Source organism: Parambassis ranga, chromosome 20 (genome assembly GCF_900634625.1).
Source record: "Parambassis ranga chromosome 20, fParRan2.1, whole genome shotgun sequence".
Taxonomy (NCBI): Eukaryota; Metazoa; Chordata; class Actinopteri; family Ambassidae; genus Parambassis; species Parambassis ranga.
Window position 1 is genome coordinate 10,460,770 of NC_041040.1, and position 25,182 is coordinate 10,485,951.

Consider the following 25,182-nt stretch of genomic DNA (forward strand, 5'->3'; position numbering starts at 1 on the left):
AAATCCTATGAGCAAGCTAAAGTATATTACACAGTGAAGATGATTCATAACATCCTGCATTAACTTTGTCAGTTACAATCCATCACAAGGTAATAGTCTTAAATAAATCTCACAGTAATTGAGATGAATCCCTCATTTCAATGACAAGTCTGGTTTTTAAGACCCAATTACCACTTTGAGTTCTCTGGCCCAAGTGGATGTGTGGGGTTCGGGCCCACGAGATGAGACAGGGGGAGAAGGGGGGGCCGTTTTATCAGGGCAGGAAAGGATGGAGAGATGGACTCGGTCCAAAGAGGGATGAATATCTTCCTAGGCTGCACTGCATCAGAGGGCAGGTAGATTTATGACAAACGCACACAATCTTAATTTGTGCTCAACCCGATAATGCATCTCAAGGCCAGAATAGTTCTGCTCAGTGTTTCTTAACTGGATGTTTCTTTAATTATATGTCAGAGGCCATAAAACTCAGGAGGAGATTTTCCCACAAAGCACCGTTTTATGTCTCGGTCATTACTGTAAATTACAAGCAACAAGAAAACTTAGAAGACTTACGGAAGGAAAATGCAAAAAGAAAAAAGTGGGTTTATTCATTTTCACCCTGTTGGTACACTAATTATTCAGAAGCATCAACATGACACAGCTGTTGCTTTCAAAGAGCACGGAGCTTTCATTCAGGTGCTGACCAGGGAAGAGATTGTTCACCTTAGCAGGCATGAGTGAGAACCATAAAGCCTCCACTCATCACACAAAGGGGAAAAAACCTGTACACATACTCAATAAATGAATACTAACAAGCAGTTGTAAACATACGTATATTCACAAAACCATGGTTGTAATACTCCCCACTATAGTCCAGCAAATAGAAGTCGTGTCAACACTTCAGACTGCTTGTACACACTTACAGTATGGTTATCAGATGTGATGGGAAATACTAGTAATAAGAGTGATGTTTTAATGACCTCTATGTGAAAACACATGATGGCTGTACACAAAACTTCCCCCTGCCTGCGCAGCCCTTGGCACAACACAATGTCGCTTTAGGAGTCCTACAGTCTGTCCCCCTGGTGTTACAGTATATTGCCTTATTTCTTTTAGATGATGCCACTTAAATCTTTGGTGAAAAATAACTGCCCGTTCATGTTAGCACAATATACTTTCTGAAACTGAATTCATGTCTGCTGAAGTGTTCTGACAAGCAATTAAACATTTAAATTATTTAAAAGGACTTAAAAAGGCTTCCTAACACCCACTTCCTCCTTGTACTCCTTTCTTCAGTCTGTGGCTGAGCTTTATCTTGCCCTCAGATTGGTGCGCATACACACACATACACTCAGAAACACACAATAAGTCAGGCCGGGTCAGTGCATCATTTGTTTTCCCTCCTCTTATGTTTAAGTCTTTGCAGAGACAGAAAGGCCTTTGCGCCCGCTCAGCTCAGCTCAAACCCGGCTGAGGACTCAATGGCGTACAGCAGCTTGTTCCTCATCAGGTGCTCGTCGCAGAACTCTGGGAGCTTGAGCAGGTTCATGCAGGTGCTGGCAGTAGGCAGGCGTTCCAGGTCTGCGCCACCGTTGTGGATGCAGAAGGCTGGGTAAAGCTCCTGTTGGCACATGATGTAAGCTGTTAATTAGCAGTTGACAAATTACAAGCAGAGAGAAATTTGAACGTCTGAGATGTTTAAATGAGATGTGAATCAACTTGTGTCAGTAATGATCACAATTTCCAAGCCAATCCAGATTACGCAATAAATGTCAAATTCCACAAGGGTATAAATGTTAAAAGAGAGACATTAAGCGCTAAGCTAATACCCTGCAAGTATAAATTTAGGAAATGAGCACAGTGCTTGAAAGGTTCTGAGTGGGAAACGGGCCCACAGCTTGACCCTAGGATGGAACGCTGGAGGAATGGTCATTTCATGTTGTCTATCTAGCATTTTTTAAATCAAGCCTTGTGGTGATGAGGCCACCTCATCTGCAGACTGTGACACTGACCGTTTCCATCACAAGCCAGGCCGACGAACAAACTACTTCGCCCCTGATTTCATCCTGCTATTTAAAGTTAGTGCATACGGCTCAGCGACCATACTCTCCCGATTAAATGGCTCTTTGGGGGCTTAGCCATAATGACCCCATTTTTCTGACAATTACCGTATTAAACTATCGTTGCTTATTGAGAAAGTGTCATTACCACGGCTATCATTTTGGAAAAAAAGAGAGTTTCCATCATCTTTTTTAAATGGCTTCTCCTGACAGAGCTATTTCTCCTCTAATGAATCCTGGGCCGTTTCACGACAGCTAATTAAGGCTTAGCTGGCTCGAGCTGAGGCCCGGGTCAGGGGCCGCTCCCCCACGAATTACTGCCCTCTCAAGCCCAGCGACTAGGTAAAGTGGGAGGGGCGGAGTATCCACACACGAGCCAAAGTCAAATTTATTAAATGAAGAAGGAAGAGAACTCTCAAATCCTAAGAGGAGGTGGGGGGAAAGAATTTCAGGAGTGTTGTTCCTTGACTCTACTGCAGAGAGCAATAAAGTTTCCCTAACTAATGACGGTAAGACAGAGCACTAAAACCAATCATATCATGATTACAGCTTCTGGTTAGACAAAGTGTGACATAAAAAACTCTTTAATGGCCCCCGAGCAACACTTTCTGCTTTTTCTCCTATCTCAAACTACTTAAGTGTCCCACAAATCAAGTCAGTGCAAAAGTGGAACGGCTTCCAATTAGGAAATCATTTCAGAAATAGGAGGTTCGTATCAATGATTCAGCACTGTTAAAACTGTGTGCAATAGCACATGGATAGAATTCCCTTGTACATTCTTTAACAGGAAATTGTTGCTTTCTGCCATGTCACACAAAAGGATAAAGTTGAAAAGTTCAACCGGCTACCCAGTTCTGAATAGCAGTATTTATCCAGCAAAGCTCTCTCCAGACAAGCCCACACCTACTGCAGAGCAGAGTTCTTCAACAGACAAAGGTCATGAACTATAAAACAACAGTGGACAGGGAGATAAGACGTCTGACTGGCCTACTCTTATCGCTGCCTAATTTGAAAATGATGATTTTTGAGGGCTGTTATCAGTCTGGGTATTTTCATTACAAGCCCATTAAGAGCAAACACTCCCTTCTGTTGAAGAATCCGACTAAGTCTGAAGTTAATATGAGGTGAGGAAAAGATGGAGTGACAGAGGGGAAGGTTGAAGTGTGGTGAGCAATCACCTTAAAGCCCAGCAGCGGCGGTCTGGAGCAGCTGGTGACAAACTTCAGCAGCTTGCGCTTCTCCTCCTCTGTGAATCCTTCAACCACCTCCCAGAAGGTCTGGATCACAGGGTGAGTGGCTGAGTATCCGCCTAAAGGAGACGATGAAGGCAATTCCAATATTGAATGATATTGTACAGTTAAAGTCTCTAAAGAAAGAGACTCTCATCCATGCCAATGTGCCCACGTGCATCTAAACATTAAAATAATATATGTATTCTGTAGACTGAAATTATATTTCAACTGTATAAAGGGGCTTTCCGCCAATTTCACACACACAAAAAAACAAAAGATGCTAAAAGCGAACCCTCACATTGCCAACCACCTTAAGTATTTCATAACATCAGCACCTACCTGAGTAGTTTGTGAAGTTTTTTAGGTCATCAAGACAAATTGGCACATGAGCCCCAGATATCAGCACCTACAAATATATAAAATAATATTGTTAGCTCTGAGTTCTAAGAGAAAACTTTTAGTTTTGCTGCTTAAATCGCAGAATACCTGGATCTCCTGCTGATCAAACATACGCAGCCACTCCAGGTTGACAACATTGGCCAGACCCTGTCTGAAGGCCAGGCAGTGAGGCCTGATCTGCTTGTTCAGTCTGTAGTCAGCTACCAAATGGATGTAGGCTATCCGGTTTGCAGTGGTCACAGGAATATCTTTGCCTCCCAGCTTCAGTTCAACCACCTGGATCAAAGAGGCACAAGACATTTACAAGGACATTTCATTTGTTATGTTTCAGTTTAGATTTAACACACTACATTGAATATTATACTTCTATTCTATTACTGTCAGGATGCCGTATTGTTATACTCCATTATGACTATCACCGGCTCTGGTTCAGGTGCCAGATGACCAACAAACAATGTACGTGGTTTAATTGTGCCAGGTGGGTTTACTTCAATTACAGAAATGTAATTAAAATGATTTCTGACAGTGTGTGATTAAAGGTAAGGTTTTCTGCGGGTGTGTGGTTTAAATGCATTTCAGTGTTTCTAAATATAGTACGTCCACTGAACATCTGGTCCAATACAATTTGGCCCATGGCTCTCTTTTCATTAGCTTTAGAGCAGTTAGCAGTTGATAAGATGTGCTCATCTCTGTTCATAAAGCCGGGTGTGTAATGACATCATGGCATTGACAGGAGGGCAAAATGTAACCTTCTCTTATCCCACTGCTGCTTTCCTGTGTTTTGACAACCTCGTGACTTTTTAAATAAATATCGCTTACTTTTCACGGCTGTATCTTTTATTTTAACAACTTCCTTAAAAAATAAATAAATAATTCAAAATAGTGGAAGTCTAGCCTCCTAATTTAAAAATTTTGGAGATTTAATTTCAACAACAGGAGACTAAAAAGAGTTTGAAAAGCTTAGTCACTCCCTGAATTGCTGCGCAAATATGCACAAATATTGCAACACTGCACAATAGCTCTACACACAGTATCAAAGTTTTAAGTCTTGATTTCAGACAGTAAAACTGAGACATGAATTAAAGAGAAGTCTCAAAAATCTCAAACGGCAACTATGGCTAATAGTAGTCACACATAGACCATCACAAAAACTGCCTGATAAACAGTGAGCAGGATATTTGTTCAACAACAATACAAAGTGTAGTCTAAACCGGCAGGAGACATGAATCAGCAGCTCTCTGACGCAATCTTAACAAAACCCTTATTGATAAGCTTCACAAAGGTATTCACTGCAGTGATACTGAATTAGATTGTACTATAATGTAAGGTGTTAGGTTTTATTTTGATGCATGTGGCCATTTTCTGCCCTTTTTCTCCCCCACAGTAGATTCTGATTATGTGCTAATGTAAGAGAATTACTGCTGTTATCTTGCTTGCTCTCTCTATCTCACGAGGGCAAATGCAGGGCAGACTGCTCCCGGGTGTGTGCCTAATCTTTCACAAATTGTTTTCCCTATCGTGTTTGCGATGCCCTATTTGTGACCAGGAGGGCTACATTGTAACTCAACCATTTCAGGTGTTGTTTGAGAAGAGCTAATAAGATGCGTTAAGGCCCTGAGCAAACAGGGGCTCCGTGCAGAGTGCAGGTCTGGGCCTAGATGACTCAGTAGTGGTGGCGGTGGTGGATTGTCTCTGCAGCCTTGAGCTTTTGCGGGGGGTGTGCTTAAGAGCAGCTAGTTGCTTCTGTCAGGCGTGTTCTCAGATAATTTCTCGGGGGAAAGGCAGGTGGAATGGTCAACAGAGCTGCTGTGTTCCCTGAACTGCAGCAGTGCTCAGGGCGACAGTGGTGACGTGCTTTATCTCTCTCAGAGCTGAAAAGTGGTGCATCATGAGGGGAATGAATTATTAACGCCACAGAGAGAAACCAAACAGGAGGCAGGAAGGAGAGGAAAGATTGAGAGGCGCTGAACAGGACAGAGGGTGAAAATACATGTGAATCATTCATGCAACACAAAAGCTCTGGTCACCTGAGCTTCTCCCAGATCATTGTTGACCACAGTGAAGTTAAGGCCGAGCTCCTCCACATCACCCTCATAGCTCTTGAGGAAGAGAAGGTTACGGTACATCTCTGGGTCCAGTGAGGCCAGGTGGTGGATGTCCACATCTGCGCTGGTTCCCAGAAGTTTTGAGAGGAAGAAACTGGCAAAAGGCAGCTCCACCAGCATGTTTTCATACAGAGCCTGTTAAAAAAACAGAGGAGGAAACATTGCAGGTTTTAACCATTTTCCCAACCATTATTGCTCCTCCCACTCTGCAGGCTGTTTTGCCAACAAAAACAAGGTAATGTTTTGAATTTTATGTACGCTTGAAGCAGACATTACAGAGTATTGTTACAGATAATTGTTCTATCAGACTCATTAACAAACACACTGCCCCAGTTTGTTACATTGTTATGACATTTGACCTTTACTGCCCCTGAATGGCTGTAGTAGCACCAGGCCCAGTACATTCTAAACATTACAATACCTTCATGGAACTTAGAGAAATACAGCAGCCCCTTTTCTACACACTGTACTATTTTAAGTTCATCTTTTCAGCATAAAAATACACTACAGGAAGTGAAATTACTAAGCATCAAGAGGGGGCATCGGGTAGCAAGCTAAGTGTTGCTAAGTACATATAAAAAAACATCTGATAACAATAAGACAACATTAACATTTACTTACTACTCTTGTATCAAAGAATCAAACGATAAGATCTGATCTTATCAGAAACATAGAACACAATCTATCTAAAACCTCTGTTTCACTAGCCTCAAACTTTATAAATGCCAATTCTCACCTTGACCTTAAATGCCATTAAGAACCACAGCCAGGCAGGTGACTCATAAAACCCAAAGCTAATGTACTGGAATAGTCGGAAAAAGAGCCCATTGGAGGCATTAAAATATACAGGTCTTTATAAATGATAGCGCTAAAAACCCTGACCACATCAGCTAAATGGATTATAAATCTAGGAGATTTCCATAATGCATGCATCTTAAACACACACACACGCATAAATCACAGCTATTTTCTAAACACAGGTTAATTGCGCAACTTCAAACATTGTCTATTTTTTATGCAAAATAATCCACTTAGTATTTCTCCCGTGGCCGGTGCTCGTTTCAGACCATATGCGCCGCATGGCCCCTTGAAACCTATCAATAACACTTGTGCCGGGAAGAGGCAGCAATAAGTATATGGAAAAAACCTGTAGCCTTATTTTTTCAGTGCCACTTACTTTATTTATGAGTGTTTATTGCCAGAAATTGTGCCAAAATGACTCGGGCAGGAAAGAATTAATTATTATGGCCGAGGCCTTTTAATATAAGTGAGTGCAGTGGCAACGCAATTAAAACAGATCGCAGCACCATCAGGTGGAATAAACGCCAACAACATTGCAGGTGCATTCTGTTAGCTGCCAAATAAATTTCTTAATTTACAACATTAAGAATCAATAAAATTATAATGCCTTTCAAACACATTTCTATCAATCTAGGATGTAAACGTCACACACAGAAGTCCCCAGAAGTCTGTAGATTAGGAATGAAGGAGGATCAAACATTTCTCGACCCTCACAGTTTATGAAGTGAAAAGGCCACTGCTGATGAGGCTGGAGGTTTTGTGCTAATGAGGGACTAATGACGCACAAGAAGATTCTCTCACAGGTTTGAGAAATGGTATTTTACAGCAAACGTCAAGATAAACTTAACGTTTTCATCTTTAGGCTGAGGCGATGACACCACAAAAGTAACCTGTTTTCATGTTTGCCCATTTGTGGCTTAAATCTTTCAGCTTGTCAGCTGGGTGGACAAGTGAGGAAGAAGGATGATGACCGGCCTCTATTCTGATGTTCAATCCCATTTCAGTGAGTACCCTAGACAAGCCACTCCTGCCTGTAATACATCACCTCCACAACAATGGCACGCCTCGGACATTAATTAACAATATTAATCTCCTGTGTCCTTTGAGCCGCAATGTGCACTGTGCACACTGCAGCAGTGGTGATGCAATCTCAATCTATATAAACGGTTGCCTTTTATCCCGGCAATAACGGCACTAAACAAATATCAATACACCTCTCAAATGGCCACTCAAACGTCCATTTTTATGGAGAAAGAGGAACTTAAGGTAGGGTTAATTGAAAGTCAAATTCAAATTAATTTACACTCGCCTAATTGCCTGAACCATTAGGTATGGAGAGCACAATGTCGTAGGAGTAGGGGCAGAGAGCTTGTAGCTGCTGATTGATCATTTCTCACTTGTACAGAATACAGAGAAGAAGAAGAGCACAAAGAGGGAAGGAGGAGGAGTCACACTGCTCTGATAAGTGGACCGGACCATCAAGGGCCGAGCAAGAGAGAAAAGACCTGGATGTTCCTGACTGTAAAACAGATCAAAATGCTATTACCACATGCTTTGAACGCTTATTTATGTCCTGTCTCTGTGGGTCCACTGATTTAGTGCCAGCCAAATGCAATCACTACACAAACAAGAGGTAGGAATCATCGGCTAATGGAAGCCCTAATTGAGAGGCGACCACTTGTCATGAGGTAATTCTTCTCCGGGTTGAGATGATAGCCCCCTCCACAAGGAGGGCATCTTGATAAACAATCACTACCACATGCATTAGGGATGATTTAGAAACATTTGGCTCTAATAAATAGTGCCATCAGAGGAAAGAAGTGGCAGAAAAACAATGCCGTCAACAGATTATGCATAGGGCTGCTAAAAAAACTAAAGCTTTCATGTGTGTCAGGTTGACACTCTGACCCCAACCCTGAAAGCTTTATTGAGAAACAAATGATAGTAGATTCTCTACATACTGACAGATTTTAGCACAAACACTGAAAAAAGCCCTTTGTTTACATTCAGGTATTTCTATCTTCAGCCACAGAGCTACAACTCACCTTTCCTAGGATCCTACCCAGGAAGTAGTAGTGTCTAGTAAAGGACTCTCCCACCAGCATCTCAGCAGTGGGGCTGGGATACAGAAGGCCCTCGTTGGTTGTCTTGAAGAAGCCCTGGTTTGGGTTGAAGCCCGACTTCAAGAGTTCATTGAGGAACTCACGAAAGATACCACCACCGTCAATGCCCGCCTCATCCAGACCATGAGCATTCAGCAGATGGACTCTAATCCTTTTTTTCAGGTCGGGCTCTAATATTTGAAGACAAGGGTAACAAAAATAGCAAGTATAACAAAATTACCTGAAACAGACCGGCAGTGTCTTCTGTCTGAACAGTTAATGGTTATGTTTCCAGTTTATGATGCTATAAATTTCTATCCTGAATTGAATTGCACATTTAGAAACAAAGCAGCAGCTTTTGATGCATTAAAGCTATGTAGTTCGATGGGTTTAGACTAACATGACGAGTATATTTAAATATATTTTTCAAAAGGTAAGACATACATGTCTTTAATTACTTATGCTAAATGGCAAAACAGGGAACACACCACCACTTGTAATCATAATTGACTGGCTTGGATTATATGCTCGTGCAGACACAGATACAAACAGCTGCAGAGTTGTTGTTATTTCAAGTGCGTCGGGACTCTGTGTTCCATAAATACTCAGTGGAACTGGCATCTACAGGAACACGTGATCTGCCCTGACACACTTTTCTGCTTTTCCTAATTTTCCTGCACATTTAGGTGTCTATATTCTTTGTCTCTTCCCACAGACTCACGTCAAAGTAAAGCACTCATGATTTTCAAGTTCACTCCCTTTTGCCTTTGTTGGTAGAATTTGTGCAGATGAGTCAGAGAGGACAAAAAAGAACAGTAAGTAAGGGGTATTAGAGGTTAGTAATTCTATTCTAACTTATACATGAAAGGTTTGCTTACTTGGTCTGCACAAAGGTAAAAAGTCATATTAATCAAATCGTGTTAATGACCTGATTTATTCCTGTGTATGTAAAAGCCCCCCAAAAAAGTATAATTCACATTTTTTTGTGAATTGTGTGGTGTTATTTTACCCCAAACATATTTTGCAAGACAGCATTTTCTTGACCTGCAGAATATTCAAATCAAATTCTAGAAGAGGTCATCTTTCAGAATAATTAATGTACAGGGATAAATCAAGGCAGCTATAACTTATAGACATACAAATGATATAGATCATGTCTTCAGCCCAGGTCTCCTACTACTCTTTTTAATCAGATTGCCTCTACTTGAAGTACCCTTTCAAATTCAAACACAAAAGAGGTGACTTAAAATAATTGATTCTGCTTTTATGTGATCCATTATAATAATCGGAACCACAATTATGCTTTACTGAAATTCAATACTCTGCACAGCAAGAGGGCTAACCTTCGTCTTTAATGCTAACCAGAACCTTGAACCTGAATATTAAGGTTTTATAGAGCATAAGAAGAGTTTCTGTAATAGAGTCAACATTACTGTGGTGTAATTCCTCTCTTTCTGTGTGTGGCATTTTGAAATAAATATATGAATGAACACAGCCACTGCAACACATTTCCAGACAACATGGTGTGCTTGCATCACATGCTCAACACAACAAATAATGTACACATAAAACTGCTCTATAAAAAGTGCATGTCGTACCATTTTCTGGAGAGAGCTTATCATAAGCATCTTCATAGATGTAGTTGCGTCTGATGGTGACATTGATGCCATCAGGGAATGGCCCATCTCCCTGCACGTCCCGTTTGTCGGCATAGATTAACCTCTGAAAGATCTACAAGGGAGATATATACCCAGAGGCCAGGTCAGGGAGAAATCCTGACACTCATTTCACACCATAACTACTTAGTATGTATTCTGATCTAAGACCATTTTTCCAGATGTTGGTTGGTTAGAAAAAAAAAAAAGAAAAAGAAAGAAAGAGTGGTTAAGTAGATCAAAATAGATAAGAGGTGTAGTTAGACAATAGTTATGCTTTCAATACACTGCACTTTTCTGTCAGAAAAACATGCTACAATCAAAACAAAATCTTATGTCACAGTCATGTGTGGAACAGAGGTGCAGTACCTTCACTCGCTCTTCGAAGGGAACCACAAAGGGGAGCTCAGTGAGGATGGCCAAATGTCTCTCTTCAGACACAGACAGCTGTGGAGGCTCTAAACCAACTGAAGCGAGACAGAAAATGCAAATGATTATTTCAACTTTTTAGAATATCAGACTATTGATGCTGGAGGTAGAGCAGTTATAGATGTTTTTTCCCTCACCATGGGAGAGGGTCAAAGGTCATGGTCAACTACAGCCGAATAGAGCTGACTCTGGTAGTAAAATAAAGCCTTGCTTGGTAAATGTTTAGCTAAAGAATAACTTCTAACACCAGGATCTAACATCGGGTGTCTGTAGCACTAATTTAACGTTATCATTCTTCACTGTGATTAAGATGAAGTCCACTGTTTACAGGCCAGCCATTTAGGACATTTCTATCCTACAGCCTTTTAATTGCACCCTCTTAATTAGCCTGTGAGCTATTAACTGTGAGCTGCCCATCCACCTGCTCCACTTTCTCCATTAAGCTGATGTTTGTTTTGTATTAAACTCAGGGTTTGGACTGTTTAGCGCACACACAAAAAAACGCTACAATAGCTAAACTGCTCTTCACCCTCCTCTGTTGTGTCCACTGCAGCTCAATTATTCTGCTCAATTAGTCAATCTGATCTGCATTTTCCCATCAGGTTTCCATCTTTGAGGAGAAATATGGCCTCCCAGTGGTCAATACCCAACTCATTCATCAGCCACGAGCCTGTCCATTTAAGGAAATGAGAAAAGGCCAGACAAACACATGGACCAGATGTGGCTGAGTTCATCAGGTACTTTCACACTAATTGAATTTATCCCATAGAGCCTCTGAGTGGCATTAGGAAGATCATACGCACATTGTTATCAGCTTGTTTTCACACCATACTTCACAGAAACCCGAGGTAGCTCAAGCCCTGCCTGCGTCAGTGTATTTTCCTCTCAGTGTCTAATTGAAGCCATTTAAGAGAAAATGTGGTTAATATATCTTGGCGTAAAAGGGAACGGTTAATTAGTTTTTCTCTCACTATCCCACTGTCTCCAAACATTTACAAAAAAATAATTTGCAAAATTAACCTGCATTTTTAAGGTGAACCTACTGTCCATCAACAACATTTTCTCTTAAACCACTTTGGTCTGCCTGCTACAGACAGATAAGAAGGTTTTTACTTCTCTTTTCTTATGGGATGAAATACCAATACATGGCTCCACAACATGTTATAAAGTAACATAGAAAAAGTTTGGACAGCTATTATTGTGATATCTTGGGCTATGTATTAGGCTGACACAAGCATTGTATAATTCTAAATCATAATCATTAAATGTTTTTGAAGAACATTGTAAATATGACATTAAATTAACATAAAGCAGTTAAAGGTTTGCAGGGTGAAAAGCACATTATTACAGATAAGAGTACCATCAAGTGTTGACTGAAGTGGCCCGATGCGGCCCATCCTTCGTGTTCTCCACACATGTCTTGCAGACGGGACGTACAGCTGTGTGACCTGAAGAGAAAAGAAACAGGTGATGAAAAACATGAAGCTATCTGGGTGCCTGAGACATAGCTTCACATTCTTGGATGTTTTACTCATGACCATTTTCACTATGACCAGTTTCACAGTAACACAAACAAACATACTAAACAGCTGTGATGACAGTGATGTACCTTATCGGCTCGGATGTTGACCTCCTCAGAGAGCCAGTGACCTGCTGGACAGAAGGGTCGCCTGATGTCACGAGCTTTCACCATCTTCACCAAGTTAGTGATGACCTGGGTTGTAGATCAGAAACACAGACAGGCACACAGAAAGCACATTAACATCATTAACGTTCCACAAAATTCATACACATATAATACATTATTAATAAAGAACAAAGAAACATAGCAAGAGTTGTTTTTCCATGTACAAGCTATTCAACACAATGAGGTGCCTTAAAAAAAGCAATTTGAGAATTTAGCCATTAGTACGCCATTTATGGGGAGTATAAAAGAAAAACGACCTGCGCCGTCCCTCAATGTCCGGCCCTGTTAATTACTGGTGAGGTCTGCTGACATCAGCCGTCGTCTGACAGAGTGAGCAAATGGCTGAGTAGCACACGTTCAGGGATGCACAGACCAACAGGGCTCTTGCCTGGTCTGCAGAAGGCTCATGGTCATAATGATATTTCACTTTGATGTACTAGTGTCGCTTTGCAACTTACATGGACACATTTCAGCACTGAAATTCTCTGCCCATCCCTTGACTCTCAAGCTCACGTTTCTTATGAACTTTTCTCCACTTGCTTTAAAGAAAATTGTGACACAGTTTTCTTGCAGACTTCATAAGAGTCTCTGCTGTTGCAATTGTGAGTTACAGTAAGACCAGACTATAATAAGAATCAGAATAATCTGATGCATGTTATTACATGTAGACGTAATCTGTCAGCCCTGATACTTACACCCAGTCCATTTCCATATAATACCCAAGCTAGATTGTTTCAATCGAAATGTTCTTTTCTAAAGCACATCATTTTCATAGAGTGACAATCAATCTTGGCCAATCACTGGGAGGCAACCATAGTCGGCAATAATGGCAAGTGCAAAATGTTGTAAAAGGCGCGTGGCAATGGGTTTGGAGCAGACCTACCTCCTGACTCTGGGAATGAATAAGCATTCCTTAATTAGCCCATCGGGTTAAGTGCAAACCTTAATGGGCCTTTCCCAAACTCCAGTGTGACATCGTTCTCCAAACATGGCCAAGAAGAAAGTTCCATTAGCAATATTAATACAAGCTTAGTTGATCATTTTCATTCAATTAACTTCTTTCAATTAAATAGATAGCTCGACAATGGAGGTGATAAAAGATGGGGAGGGACGGCTGATGACACGAACCAAACATTAGCGTGTTAGAGGTCAGCAGCGTTAAACCGACTGTAAATCCCACCATTCAATTTGGAAAATGCATTTCCCCTGCTCCCCACTTCTTTAATGGGTCGTTTTAGCTGACAAGAGGCCTTTGAGCAGATCTTTTATGAAAATTCTAGACGTGCTCCTCGCGTATTTGCCACCTTTCACAGAATGCCAGTGTTCAATCCTTCTATGTAACAGCCAAGAACAAAGTCGCTTAAGTACCGTTTCCTTGAAAGAGAAAGGAAGAGAGGAAAGAGGAGAAATGAAAGGAGGAAATAGAATGAGAGGGGAATTAACTTAATACGTTTTTCTGCCTCATTTCCTCTAGGTAAATAACCAATGGATGACCTCAGTGGCACTCTATCTTGCACTTGCCTCCTCATGCACACAAACCATTCTGCCTCAATGCACAGGGAGACTACAAAAGCAGTTAGACCTAATGCTAAGAATAAAATGCATTTAGCATTAATGTAAGGTTGAGTAATGCAATGACAATGATACTCTGTATATTTTATTTATTTTCAAAGTCTGACCTTTATGTTTTATGACCCTCAAATAAATTCATTTGCCACAGGCACCAGATTTGCAACAATTTTCTGAAAGATCAGACAATGTGCTTATTGTCTTCTGAATATACTAGTTTTCCATATGATCACTTGAAATCAGAAAGAATAAAGCGGTAACAACAAAGTAAACAAATATGAGGCAAAAACAACTCATAGTCAGGTGTAATATGTGAGCAGCCCAATATTACCTTGAAGAGTTGCACCCAGCGCTTCTGCTCAGCCTGGATGCGTTGCTGAACCTCGGTGTTCGTCTTGACACCCACGCTACGAAATGCGGCCATATACTCCTCTCTGTGCTCTGTTTTGGTCTCAGGGTAGGCCAACTTGATAATTCCCAGACAAGCATCTCTTAGGCAGCGAGACAAAGTCACCAGCTCTGACAAAGTGAAGGGCATCATGGAGGACTGTGCATGACCTGTTGAGAGGGAAAATGCATTTACTTTTACAGATATTGATCGTCACATTTACATGTTGGCAAGGCCGTCTGTGACTGCTGAAAACAATGGACAGTGCCAATATATTATTTTGCTCGGCATGTAAGAGACATGGGAGATGATACATGAATACCATAACTATCCTTAGGGGGATGTGTGTCCTAATGAGACATACATAATGTCCAGAATCCAGCGCAGATTGTATTCTAACCACATTCTATAGGAAGATATACAGTGGGGCATTCTGTAAAAACACATGTTCAGAAGTACCTTCCATTTCATGCCCAAAAAACTCGCTGTCATGCACAGAGATAAGAGAGTGGCTGAAGAGTGAGCTGAAGAGATAGAAGAGGGGAATGATGCGGTTGGAGTCTTCAAATGACATGGGAGATCCTCGTGAGATCAGCTGCAGCAGCGGCACCATAGAGCTAGGGAAGGAGACACAGAAAGATAGAGTTGAGGAATCAGCATGTATGTACATAATCAGAAATATGCCGTATACAAATATGAGTACAGTAAAATCAATGTCAAAGTAGCTCACCCTGTGATCATTTTGGTTGTCATGGAGGTTATCAGGTGCCAGAGATGCCTCAGGAAGCGTGCATTGAACGCTAAACTGTACAGAAGTCTGCAGACATCAAAAGAAGCAGACATATAAAATTGGATCATTTGTTTTGATTAAGTATACAGCTCTACATAACAAGAATCAAGAAGACATGAGCAGGAGAGCTATTTCAATGAAATGACACAATCAGCGTGAAGAACAATAAAATTATCGTCCGCCAATTTGTCTGCTGTGTTGAGATTGTTAACTTTGCCCCGTTAACCAGAGGACATGCAGAAAAACAAGGGGAAAAATAAACGACACTGTTAACCAACATTTCCCTCATAAGAAGTTTCTTGGCCTTTCTCTGCTTTTATATCGTGTGAGGGCCAAAAGGAGATTAAATGAGCCATTAAGCTTTATTTAGGCGAGGCACCTTCCATTAGTAAACTAGTTGCTGGCGAGGGTGCCCAGCTTGGGTCATAAACAGCCCCTCTGGCTTCCTGCTGGAGCCCCATTTAACTTAATGGCCAGGGGAGCAAGACAATGGAGGACAGAGGAGGAGGAGGAGGAGGAGGGGAGGACTGGTCCTTACTGTGACCCCGCAGCACCAGCATGCTTCCACACTCACAGGGAATTACATGAAAACACTGAGGAGGGCCCATTTACCTTGCTAAAGTCACTGTGCACTCAACAGCTCTGGCACCAAGGTGTGAAGGTGCTCTTTGTTCAAGTGTGCGTGTGTTTACCTCTAAATTGCATGGCTTTTCACACAGAGGCTAAGTACAGGTGACAATAATGTGGTAAGTAAGCTAAAAAGCAAAATAAAGTGCCCCTGCATATAATAGGCCCTTGTCTAAGAGTGACAGTATTGACACCTATAAGGATGCCTGCCTTTAATAGGGCGGCATCATGTATTCAAAACAGAGGAGTAAAGGTCAAACGAAAAAGAAGAGGAAAAGAATCATTTCAATGTCCAAGTTCCCATCACACCATTCAATCAAACAAACCCATTCAAAAATCTTAAAATGAAAATGAATGTTAAGAGCATAACTGTCAAACAAACCTTACTATAGTTTGAAAAATGGTTTGTGCCGTGCACAGACCATCTGTCAGTGCAACAAGGCTGAGGAGAGAAGAAGGAGTAGTGCAGAGGGCTCATAACAAGTGATGTGGGTGTTTGATTGAAATGGGAAACAAAGCACTAAATGCCAGCTGACATGCTGATTTACAGCCTGAGAGAACCCAAACCCCCATTTCAATCATGGAATGAACCACTAATAAACAAAGTCAAGACATCAAAAGGGGTTGCGTGTACATGTGTGTGTGTGAAAAGCGACTTGATGAATAATGCCTGGATCATTTCATTTTGCGGTAATGAAAGAATCTCTGTTCAGCAGAAAAAAAACAGCTGTGCTCAGGTCACATTTAATACCATGAACTGAACTGGTTCTCACCTAACATATGATTTGTTTTACGCACATCTGCATTAACATGATCAACACAAAAATCACAGTAACCTTTCAAAAGTAAATGAAGGTCACTTTCATCAGAGCAACCCCGTTAGCAACAAAGTGCTACATTAGGTGAAACCAAACAATCAAAGTGAAATTACACCAAATATCTAACCCAGACAATTAAAGTGAAATTACAACATACGCTCCAGCACAAACTGAGCTGAGTACAATTAGCACACCAATCAAATGTCAACTTTGGTTTGCTTTGCTTTTAAGTTATCCTGTGGGGGGAAAGACAGCAGTGAGAGTGCAGAGGTTTTACATATTTATTAAAAAGGCAGTGTGCTAGGCTGGCTGGACGACTGGCCGGCCTCTTCTCTTTTTTTTGCTGTAAGAGCAGTAAATCAAGGCTAGGATGCAATTTGCTCCCCTTAGCCTCTTGTAAAGCTATCCCGTCCACTCCTGCAGTGATTAATCTTTCTCAGTGAGCTAATTATTTTGTACAGATATCCAATAATGATGGAAGACGAAGGACAAGATTTATGTTAAAAGCGGAGAGAAGGAGGAAGCTGTAAAAAATAAGGAGAAATGTGAGGGTATAAGCTGAAAATCTTCTAAATTCTGGTCGGCCATCTGTAAGAAACAGTGTAAATTACTATACTGCTGCTGCATATGCTTAGTCTTGTAGGAATAACATTGGATAAACTACAGCTGGCTTCAACAAAATAGAGTTAAATACGGTGATATTCATTTTTATACATCCACATCTCTACCCACACATACAAATTAATGGACAGCAACTGCCTCCACTAATAATTAACTAGAGCAGGTTGACCATGCATGAAGCTCAGTCTGGATAACCTCCTGTCAGTCAATGCACCATCCAGCCCCCACACACACACTACCTCTGACATCCTAGCCCTAATGTAATCAACCTGAGAAGGGGTAATTGCCCTCATCCAGAACTGACAGCTTCCCTGACATCCCTGCTTCCTCTGCCGGTTGTAAATGCCAGTGGGTGCGGACCGCTGATAACTGCCTGCCTCACTTCACCGTTATTTACATTATACTGCTTACAGCGCGGAAACACATAAAGACACAGTTTTGCTCTCAATCAGGTAGGGGTGTAAACAAGCTTTCTGGATGCAAGGCCGATCTCAACAAGTCATGTAAAAAGTTACGATATCAAATAAAAATTAAAAGCCTTTAAATTTATTTTCATCTTATGTTTTGATTCAGAGATGCGCAACATAAAATGTCCTTGTCATTTACATGATACAGCCATAGAAAAATATCTGGACTGTCTTTATACCTGACTTTTGGTACCATGAGGCGATGCTGCACCATGAGTGTGTGACAGATGGATGCCATCATGGTGAAGACCTCCTCGCTGGCTGAATCCCGCCACACAAGGTTCAGGAGGGCATTAGTCTGATGCTTGGTGTCGAGCTTGTGGACACACTCTTCTGTTATCTGCTGCACAGAAATCCGGCTGTCATCCTGACAGAGAAGGAGAAGAGTATTGTTTGTGAAATATGTTTCAGAGAGCTGATATTTTAGTTTATCATAGGTATATTCCTAATGTATCAGTATATCATTGTGTTTATCGTTGTAGTTAACCTCCCCTGGTCTGCACCAATAATATTTCTGGCAGTTGGAGTCACAAAGAAGCATTGTGACGTCACCAGATATGCCAGATATTAACGAGCAGGCATGGGGCTGACTACTGTAAAAAAGGGGCTAGCCTTTGTATCATTTCTAGGTGCATACAGTAGGCATCTACATCTATGGTGACCGTACCTGCATGGCTTGCGGATGGACTCCAGCATCATCGTCATCCTCTGAGTCACTGCTCACTTCTGGCCTGCTGCTGCTTTCTGACACTGGCAGCAGTGGCAGCAGTGTCTGCAGAGCCCGAAGGTACAGCAGGAGACCCTCCTCTGATAGAGAGCCTGCCAACACACACCCATCATCACTGTACATATTAGCCTATCGTCCTGTCTATAAATCAGTCTCTTTAACACAGTAAGCAATATATAATACAGGAGGTATACAGGATAAACTATGCCACCCACTTAGGCAGTTCTCCCCTGCAGAGAGGACAAAGTAAAACAGCCACGGTGCCTGGTTCTGTGCTGCGGAGGAAGAGTCAATCGTGGCCTGGAGGGAGCTCAGAAAGGCCTCGAATGGGAATGAGAGACTGATGTCTGACAGCGCCGGGATAAAGAAGTGAAAGATCTGCTCCGTAAACGGTGCAGAGATGAACTCCTCAGTAAAAGCCGCAAATACAAACTGCCTGTAACACAAGAGGCAATTTATATGTTAAGACATTACATAAAAAAGACTGACATCATCTATCACGGAATTAAAATACAGTTTGTTCAAACAGAAATAAGCTAAGAGGGTGGGTTGTTTTAACACCACCCTGCTCTTTCTGCTGCGTGAATTCTCCAATATTGTCTCACCAAACAGAGCTGCTTTGTGTCGCCCAGTCACACACATCTGGTGGGCCAAGTCAGATAATTAGCTGTTGGAGTCTGTGTGTACACAAGTTTCTCTCACTCCCACCTTGCTTTTCTTCAAAGAAGAAAAGAAGTCCTCTTGTCATTTGTTATTAAGAATGTCTCAAACTGAGGGCAAACACCCTGATATTCTGCACTCCAGCAAGCCAGCAAGTCTGGAGGACTTTTATGGCTTGTTGTAAATTGGTCTCTGAAGCAATTACAGCTTCACCACTGACTAGAGGGGACAGAAAACTGCTGCAGTTTGTCCGATTAGTTTAATGGATAATTTTAAAAGAATTCACTCGAGACAAAGACCTTCTATTCCTGCCATTATACAGTTATCTTGTGCACTGTTTGCAGTGCGCACCAGACAACTTTTGAGACAAATCCTTCTGTAAATCATTATCATACACTGTTACACACTGGGAAAAAATCATGGTCCTTTGTGATACTTCACATTTAAACCTGCTGCTCCTGGGAAGCTTTAATTTGCTAAATTTATTAATACTTAATAAAGATTTAAATAACATATGTTATGTTATCTGCATCAGCGCTCTTGCTCCATCTTCAAATTAGCTTCCATTAAGGAGAAATTTTAATTTTCTTTCAAGTGTCAATCTGTCCCCCACTATAACACTGTAAACCTTGAAAAAATTTCAGACCTGTTTTTATATATTTTATAGCACAATCTGTGCCGCAATGTACTCGTACTGTACCTTGCGCCTGTTGTGCAAGAGGAGTAGGTAAAGTGCAGAGGTTTCAGGATGTGCTCCAACAGTGTGCTTGCCAAAGGGACAGAGGGAGCATCGCTGTATTCCAGACTGGAAGGGAGCCTGTGATTCACGAGATTATACAGCGACTTGTAGTATCCTGATGAGCAGACACAGACAGAAGAAAGTACATTAAGGCATGTAAATATTCCAGTTTGCAACCATTCTCTAAAACAGTAGTGGGTCTCAAAAACATTCTGTAAAATGAGCAGCAAAATTAATTTCTACCATCCAATAGAAACAGTAAAACACTGAGAATCATATTTTTATGATTAAGGATATTTTAAGGATAGGATAGGATAAGTATGTCTGGACACGTCTCCTGGTTAATTAGGCTTTGTAAGTGCAGTTGATGTACTGCCAAAGAATGAAAAAGATTTTTTGTGTGTGCAAGTATGATTACTTTTTAACAATGCAATTGAAATGAGTCACACTTCTTGACCTATGCAGGACAATGAATGTACTCAAGGGGCAGTCACAGCAGGAACTGCTGATGTACACATAGAGTCACTGAAAAATATCAAAGATTTATAAAAACATAATATGTGGGCTTACCTTTCTGTACCATATAGTGCAAAATCTGCTCAAGTAATGAAGCTACATAGTTAGCATCTGGAATAACAGGAAGATAGGTTCTCTCTGAAGAAAAGATTTCTAGCATGCGCATGGGAACTGCAACATTTAAACTGTCAACTTTGCAGTTTTGCAGGAGTCTGTGAGGTAAGACAACAACAAAAAGACAAAAACAGAGAACTTCTTAATATCTCAATAATTATTGTCTTGATTATTAATGTCTGTTATCTTACACACTGTACCTGCAACAGAAGCCTAAGATTCTCTTGATCTGAAACATACACGTCTGCTTCTGTGGGCCCACCAGCAGCTTCACAAACTGACTGTTGTGTTTCACCAGATTCTGGCACAACCATATCTTCATAAACACAGAAATCACAGGGTTGTGGGTTATACACTGTTCATCTTTGGGACATAATACTTCACATACTGTGATCAAAGAAGACAATGAAACTCTCTCAAAATTTTACAACTTGCGTGCTCACCAATCTGTGTGCATCCACACTCTGTTTGTAAAAAAATACGAGTTGTCGTGATAAGAGGCAGAGACCAGCACCATCCAAGACATGTTGAGCACCTCCTGCCTGTGTCTGGCTGACGCACTCGTCAAATTTAGCTCTTTGAATGGAATACTGGAGAAGAAATGTCACATTTAACAAATGAATTAAGCACTCTTTGACTCTGTACCACCACAGACAAATGTGTAGAAAAATTAAACTGCATAAAAAAACTGTTCAGAAATAGATTTTCATCTGTCTACAATAATCAATAATAACACAGATTGTTTAAATTTTTTGTTAGACCATCAAATACACAAAACATAATGTCGTGTGAGTAACATTATGTTATGTTATGTCAAAGCAATCCTCTTCAGTTCCTCCAACAACCTCTAAATGTTAAAAGTTTCTGTTTGACATTCTTAAGGTACACCAAAAACGTGCCGGGTCACATCTTAGAAAATGATCTTAAAAAAGGTTTATATGGTACTTGCAGACATACCTGTAGTTTCAAGTCCAGGTAGCCACGTATGTAGGACTGAATGATAATAGCATTCTTCAAACGTTTTCTTTCATCCTATGGAGCAAAAGAACAACTTAGGACACCACTTATCATCAAAAGAAACCTACATTTTATTATCTAGAAATGTGTCTTTCACATTATTTTATCAATTGCACATTAATGTGTTCTTTCACGGCACATGCTGTGACATTACCTCTCTTTTTCGTCTTTCTTCTTGAGTGCGGTGCAACAGAGATGCCTTCTCCTCCTGAAAAATCAATAAACAATAACATGCTCTTGTGATTTAGCTTGGAAAAGTGACATGAGGAATTGAGTTATTTTAGTTAAGAACAGAAGACATGCCGTGGGATGTATTGTTCCAATGTAGTTGAAGATTTTATTGTATGACCTTCCATGTTCTTTGTGAGTAAGTCAAATGACACTTACCTTTTTACTTGCTCCACCAAGTGATACCTTGGGTCTGGTCTTGAAATCTCCCTCAAAGCTGAACATTGTTAGATTTTTCCCATTGACTAATACAAAGTTTGCCACCGATTTCTGAAAGAGAAAATGAAACCGACTGTAGGCAATGACGAAATGAAAAAACATGACCTGATTACACTTAGCTCTAACTTATGAACATCTACCTCAGCTAACTGATTTTCCGATCATAATGGTATATTATGTAGTTGTCATTTTAAACGTATGCGAGCAAACGAAACGTCAATGTGGACAACTGCTGATTGACTAAACACAGGGGTAACTTTAGCCGGTATCTGGCTGACAGCTTCAATGTAGTTGCAACAATAGTTAGCTTGCCGGTTAACTTAGCTAGCTAATGACTCAGCAGCCGTCAAGAGCTTTAAAAGGCTGTTTATGCTATCCGACAACAAGCTGCAAAGGACGCACTATAATACAAAACATTTATTGAAGACTTTCCGCACCAAAGATTCATGTGTAAGGACTATGATTTTGTTGACGTTAGCACTGTAGCTAACTAGCAGGGCAGCTAAGCAGTCAGACAGGCTAACTTTACGGGGGGTGTCTTCATAGCTTCATGTCCTTCCTGACATCGTTTCTTTTGCGGGACACACATCTGAGAGAAATAAACCAAAAACCTGTGAATCGTTTACCTTTGACTTTTCTATTAATGAGTGAAGCAGACACAATAACACTGAGAAGGTTACTTGGGTTTATCCAAACGTCAAGTCTTCTTTTCCTCCTCTCTCTAAAAATCAACACAACACAGGGCAACAGTCTACTTAACTACGTCCGGTTCCTGTAATCGCTGGCAGCTGATTTGACAGAATGTCTGTCAATCTCGGCTTTAGCCCCGCCTTTCAATGAGACCCATTGAGAAGGTTCTGTGGTGTAGTGTGCGTGTGTGTGCTTGAATTACAGATATTGTGAGGACATAACGCATATACTCAGTTATCGGCGACAAAAATCACGTCTAATAGTGATGAATGATGTTTTATGGTTAGGGTTGGTGTCAGTGTACAATAGTAATATTGCTGTTTACATTCACCTGTAGCGTATTATAAATACACTATTTGTTTACTTACAGAAATACACGAATTACATCCAAAACAGGAAGGGTGACCATATTTGGGTTATTTAAAAGTTGTCATATTATTACTATGATATTTACATTTCTATCTGTGGTTTGAAAACAGACCTGCAATTGCAGCTTATTGCCAGAGGTGTCGCCAGATAAACAAGGGAGAAAGAATACAAGGGTGTACTTCAACAATTAACCCCAAAGCTTAAACAGTTAAATCCTGACCTTGCAGTTCAGTGGACATTTGAAAGAGCCACATTTAAATTTTCAATATATTAATAAATAAACTTAAAACAACAAACGTATTTACTGATGAATAACAGAAAACATAATGTCTCAACACATTTAATTGCTTGTACAAACAGCTTCAGGTAAATCTCAGTGGTCCTGCTATTCTTCTGTTATTTATAAGAATGGTTTCAGCTTTAGATTTAACATATTAGTACAGTGTTATTGGACTACATTGGACTGTTTATTTACATTAGGAAAACTGTTTATTACAACAGGAACGTTTCTAATTTGTGTTGATTTCTTTACAGCTAACATTTTCACTTATCACATTTAAATAAGAATATTAACATTGGCTCAATTCTATTCTACATCATAGGGTGCAAGTCATTTCCTGCTGATCACACAGTTTTTTTTTAAATTATTTAACTTATAAGATGATCTTTTCAGACCACACTTTTGATTCCGTTAATCGATGCATGTTCTGTATTACATTTTGCATACATGGATGCAATTTATAGTCATATATATTTGTCTCCTTTTTATAGAATTTGATTCAAAAAAACTGTCATGTTTTCGTATGAGGATCTTTACAAATGGTATTTCTATAGGTGGTTTTCTACTTTCTATTTTTTAATGATCTTTATCAATTTTAACATAGTCAACAAACTGTCAGATTTAAATACAGTGCCCTTACAGAAACCTTAACATTTATGGTGCAATATTAAGAGAAACACATCTGTGGCTTTCAGGCAAAGTCAAAATTACGTGAAGCATAAAGGAACAAAAACACCATGTTCCTGTGCTTCCTATTTTTAATTTGCTGCAAAACCTGGTCTATGAACTACATTTTATTATGGACAATTATAAAGCATGAATAAAACAACAAACAAAAACAAAAAAACAAGCAAAAAGCAAAGTTACATAAAAATGCAAAATTTGATGAGATAATTAAAGCTGCTAATCATGTGTTATTATATTAATTAAATGCATTGTTTTTCAGCACATATATCAACACATAAAATATAAAAAAATGCAATACCTAGTATTTAATCTCCTGTGTATACTTTATTTATTTATATATATATGATATTTTATATATTATGTATAGACCTTTGGTATTAGTGGGTTATCAGTAGTATTGTCCTCTCTGATGACAGATATCATCGGGCTCCTTAGCTGAAGGAATAGAGGCTCTAAAAGCTTGAAGATGACGCACAGGTAAATGGTTTCATCAATAACATCTGATCAGGCCCATAACAGTGTGGGCTCACCCAGTCAAAGTGTCCTGAAAACACATCTGAGACAAATTAGAAAAATGATCGAATTTCATAAAGAGTTTTGATATTCAGCATTGATATTGATTATTGATAACAGAAAAAATATGATCATAAATGTTTTTGCACATTTCATGAGAGAGGCCATTTTGTGTAGAGATGGATAAAAAGAGACAGAACAGGTCCCTTAAACTGCCTCTTTTATAATGAACACATTTACCAAAGGTAATTAATATATAAACTATCTCGATTTGTCACTTTGATTTGTATTTTAGTTAATTGTGAAAGTAATTATGGAACAAATTAACAGCCTTCTGGAAAGAAAAAAGGTTTTTAGGGCTCCGGTTCCATCTTGGGCGCCTTATTAATTTTCTCTCTCCTAGATGTGATGAAAAGAAGCGATAAATCTGGGTGATCGGCGAAGGCCAATACTAAATGGCTCCATATTTCACCGCTGCTTTAATAGAAATATTCATGTGGCCCCCTTAATGAAATTAAACCCGCGACGAGGCGCAGCTCCAAAGTCCTGCTGTTATAATAATCACGCAGAGGGCTGATAAAGCGCGTTTAATTGATGAGGGGAATGCAAAAGAAGACTTCTGTTTTCTGCTACATGTCCAGGGGTGAAGATGTTTATTTAGCCCTTCACAATAGCACAATAATTTTTACATGGT

General features: G+C 40.2%; 1 protein-coding gene across 1 annotated transcript; it reads right to left on the reverse strand.

The window, feature by feature from the left end:
• Positions 1–558: 558 nt before the first annotated feature.
• On the reverse strand, positions 559–22,727 carry ube3c (ubiquitin protein ligase E3C). The gene is made up of 24 exons (XM_028433096.1): positions 22,576–22,727; positions 21,890–22,000; positions 21,657–21,710; positions 21,443–21,517; positions 20,929–21,075; positions 20,686–20,801; positions 20,426–20,583; positions 19,817–19,970; positions 18,672–18,892; positions 18,397–18,548; positions 17,909–18,096; positions 15,137–15,223; positions 14,866–15,023; positions 14,350–14,576; positions 12,372–12,476; positions 12,123–12,210; positions 10,703–10,800; positions 10,277–10,409; positions 8,622–8,869; positions 5,698–5,910; positions 3,758–3,946; positions 3,611–3,677; positions 3,218–3,348; positions 559–1,600 (listed from the first exon to the last, which is right to left on the reverse strand). The coding sequence occupies exons 2-24, from the start codon at positions 21,953–21,955 to the stop codon at positions 1,430–1,432; spliced, it is 3,246 nt and encodes a 1,081-aa protein (XP_028288897.1). The 5' UTR covers positions 21,956–22,000; positions 22,576–22,727; the 3' UTR covers positions 559–1,429.
• Positions 22,728–25,182: the final 2,455 nt, after the last annotated feature.

What these genes read in the sequence shown, in the direction of transcription:
- ube3c (XM_028433096.1), bottom strand. Translation starts at nt 21,955, where the DNA reads ATGTTCAGCTTTGAGGGAGATTTCAAGACCAGACCCAAGGTATCACTT. An exon ending in TTGGTGGAGCAAGTAAAAAG is followed by an intron (nt 21,711 to 21,889) that starts GTAAGTGTCATT and finishes TTGATTTTTCAG; the next exon opens with GAGGAGAAGGCATCTCTGTT. An exon ending in ATGATCTGGGAGAAGCTCAG is followed by an intron (nt 3,947 to 5,697) that starts GTGACCAGAGCT and finishes TCTTTGATCCAG; the next exon opens with GTGGTTGAACTGAAGCTGGG.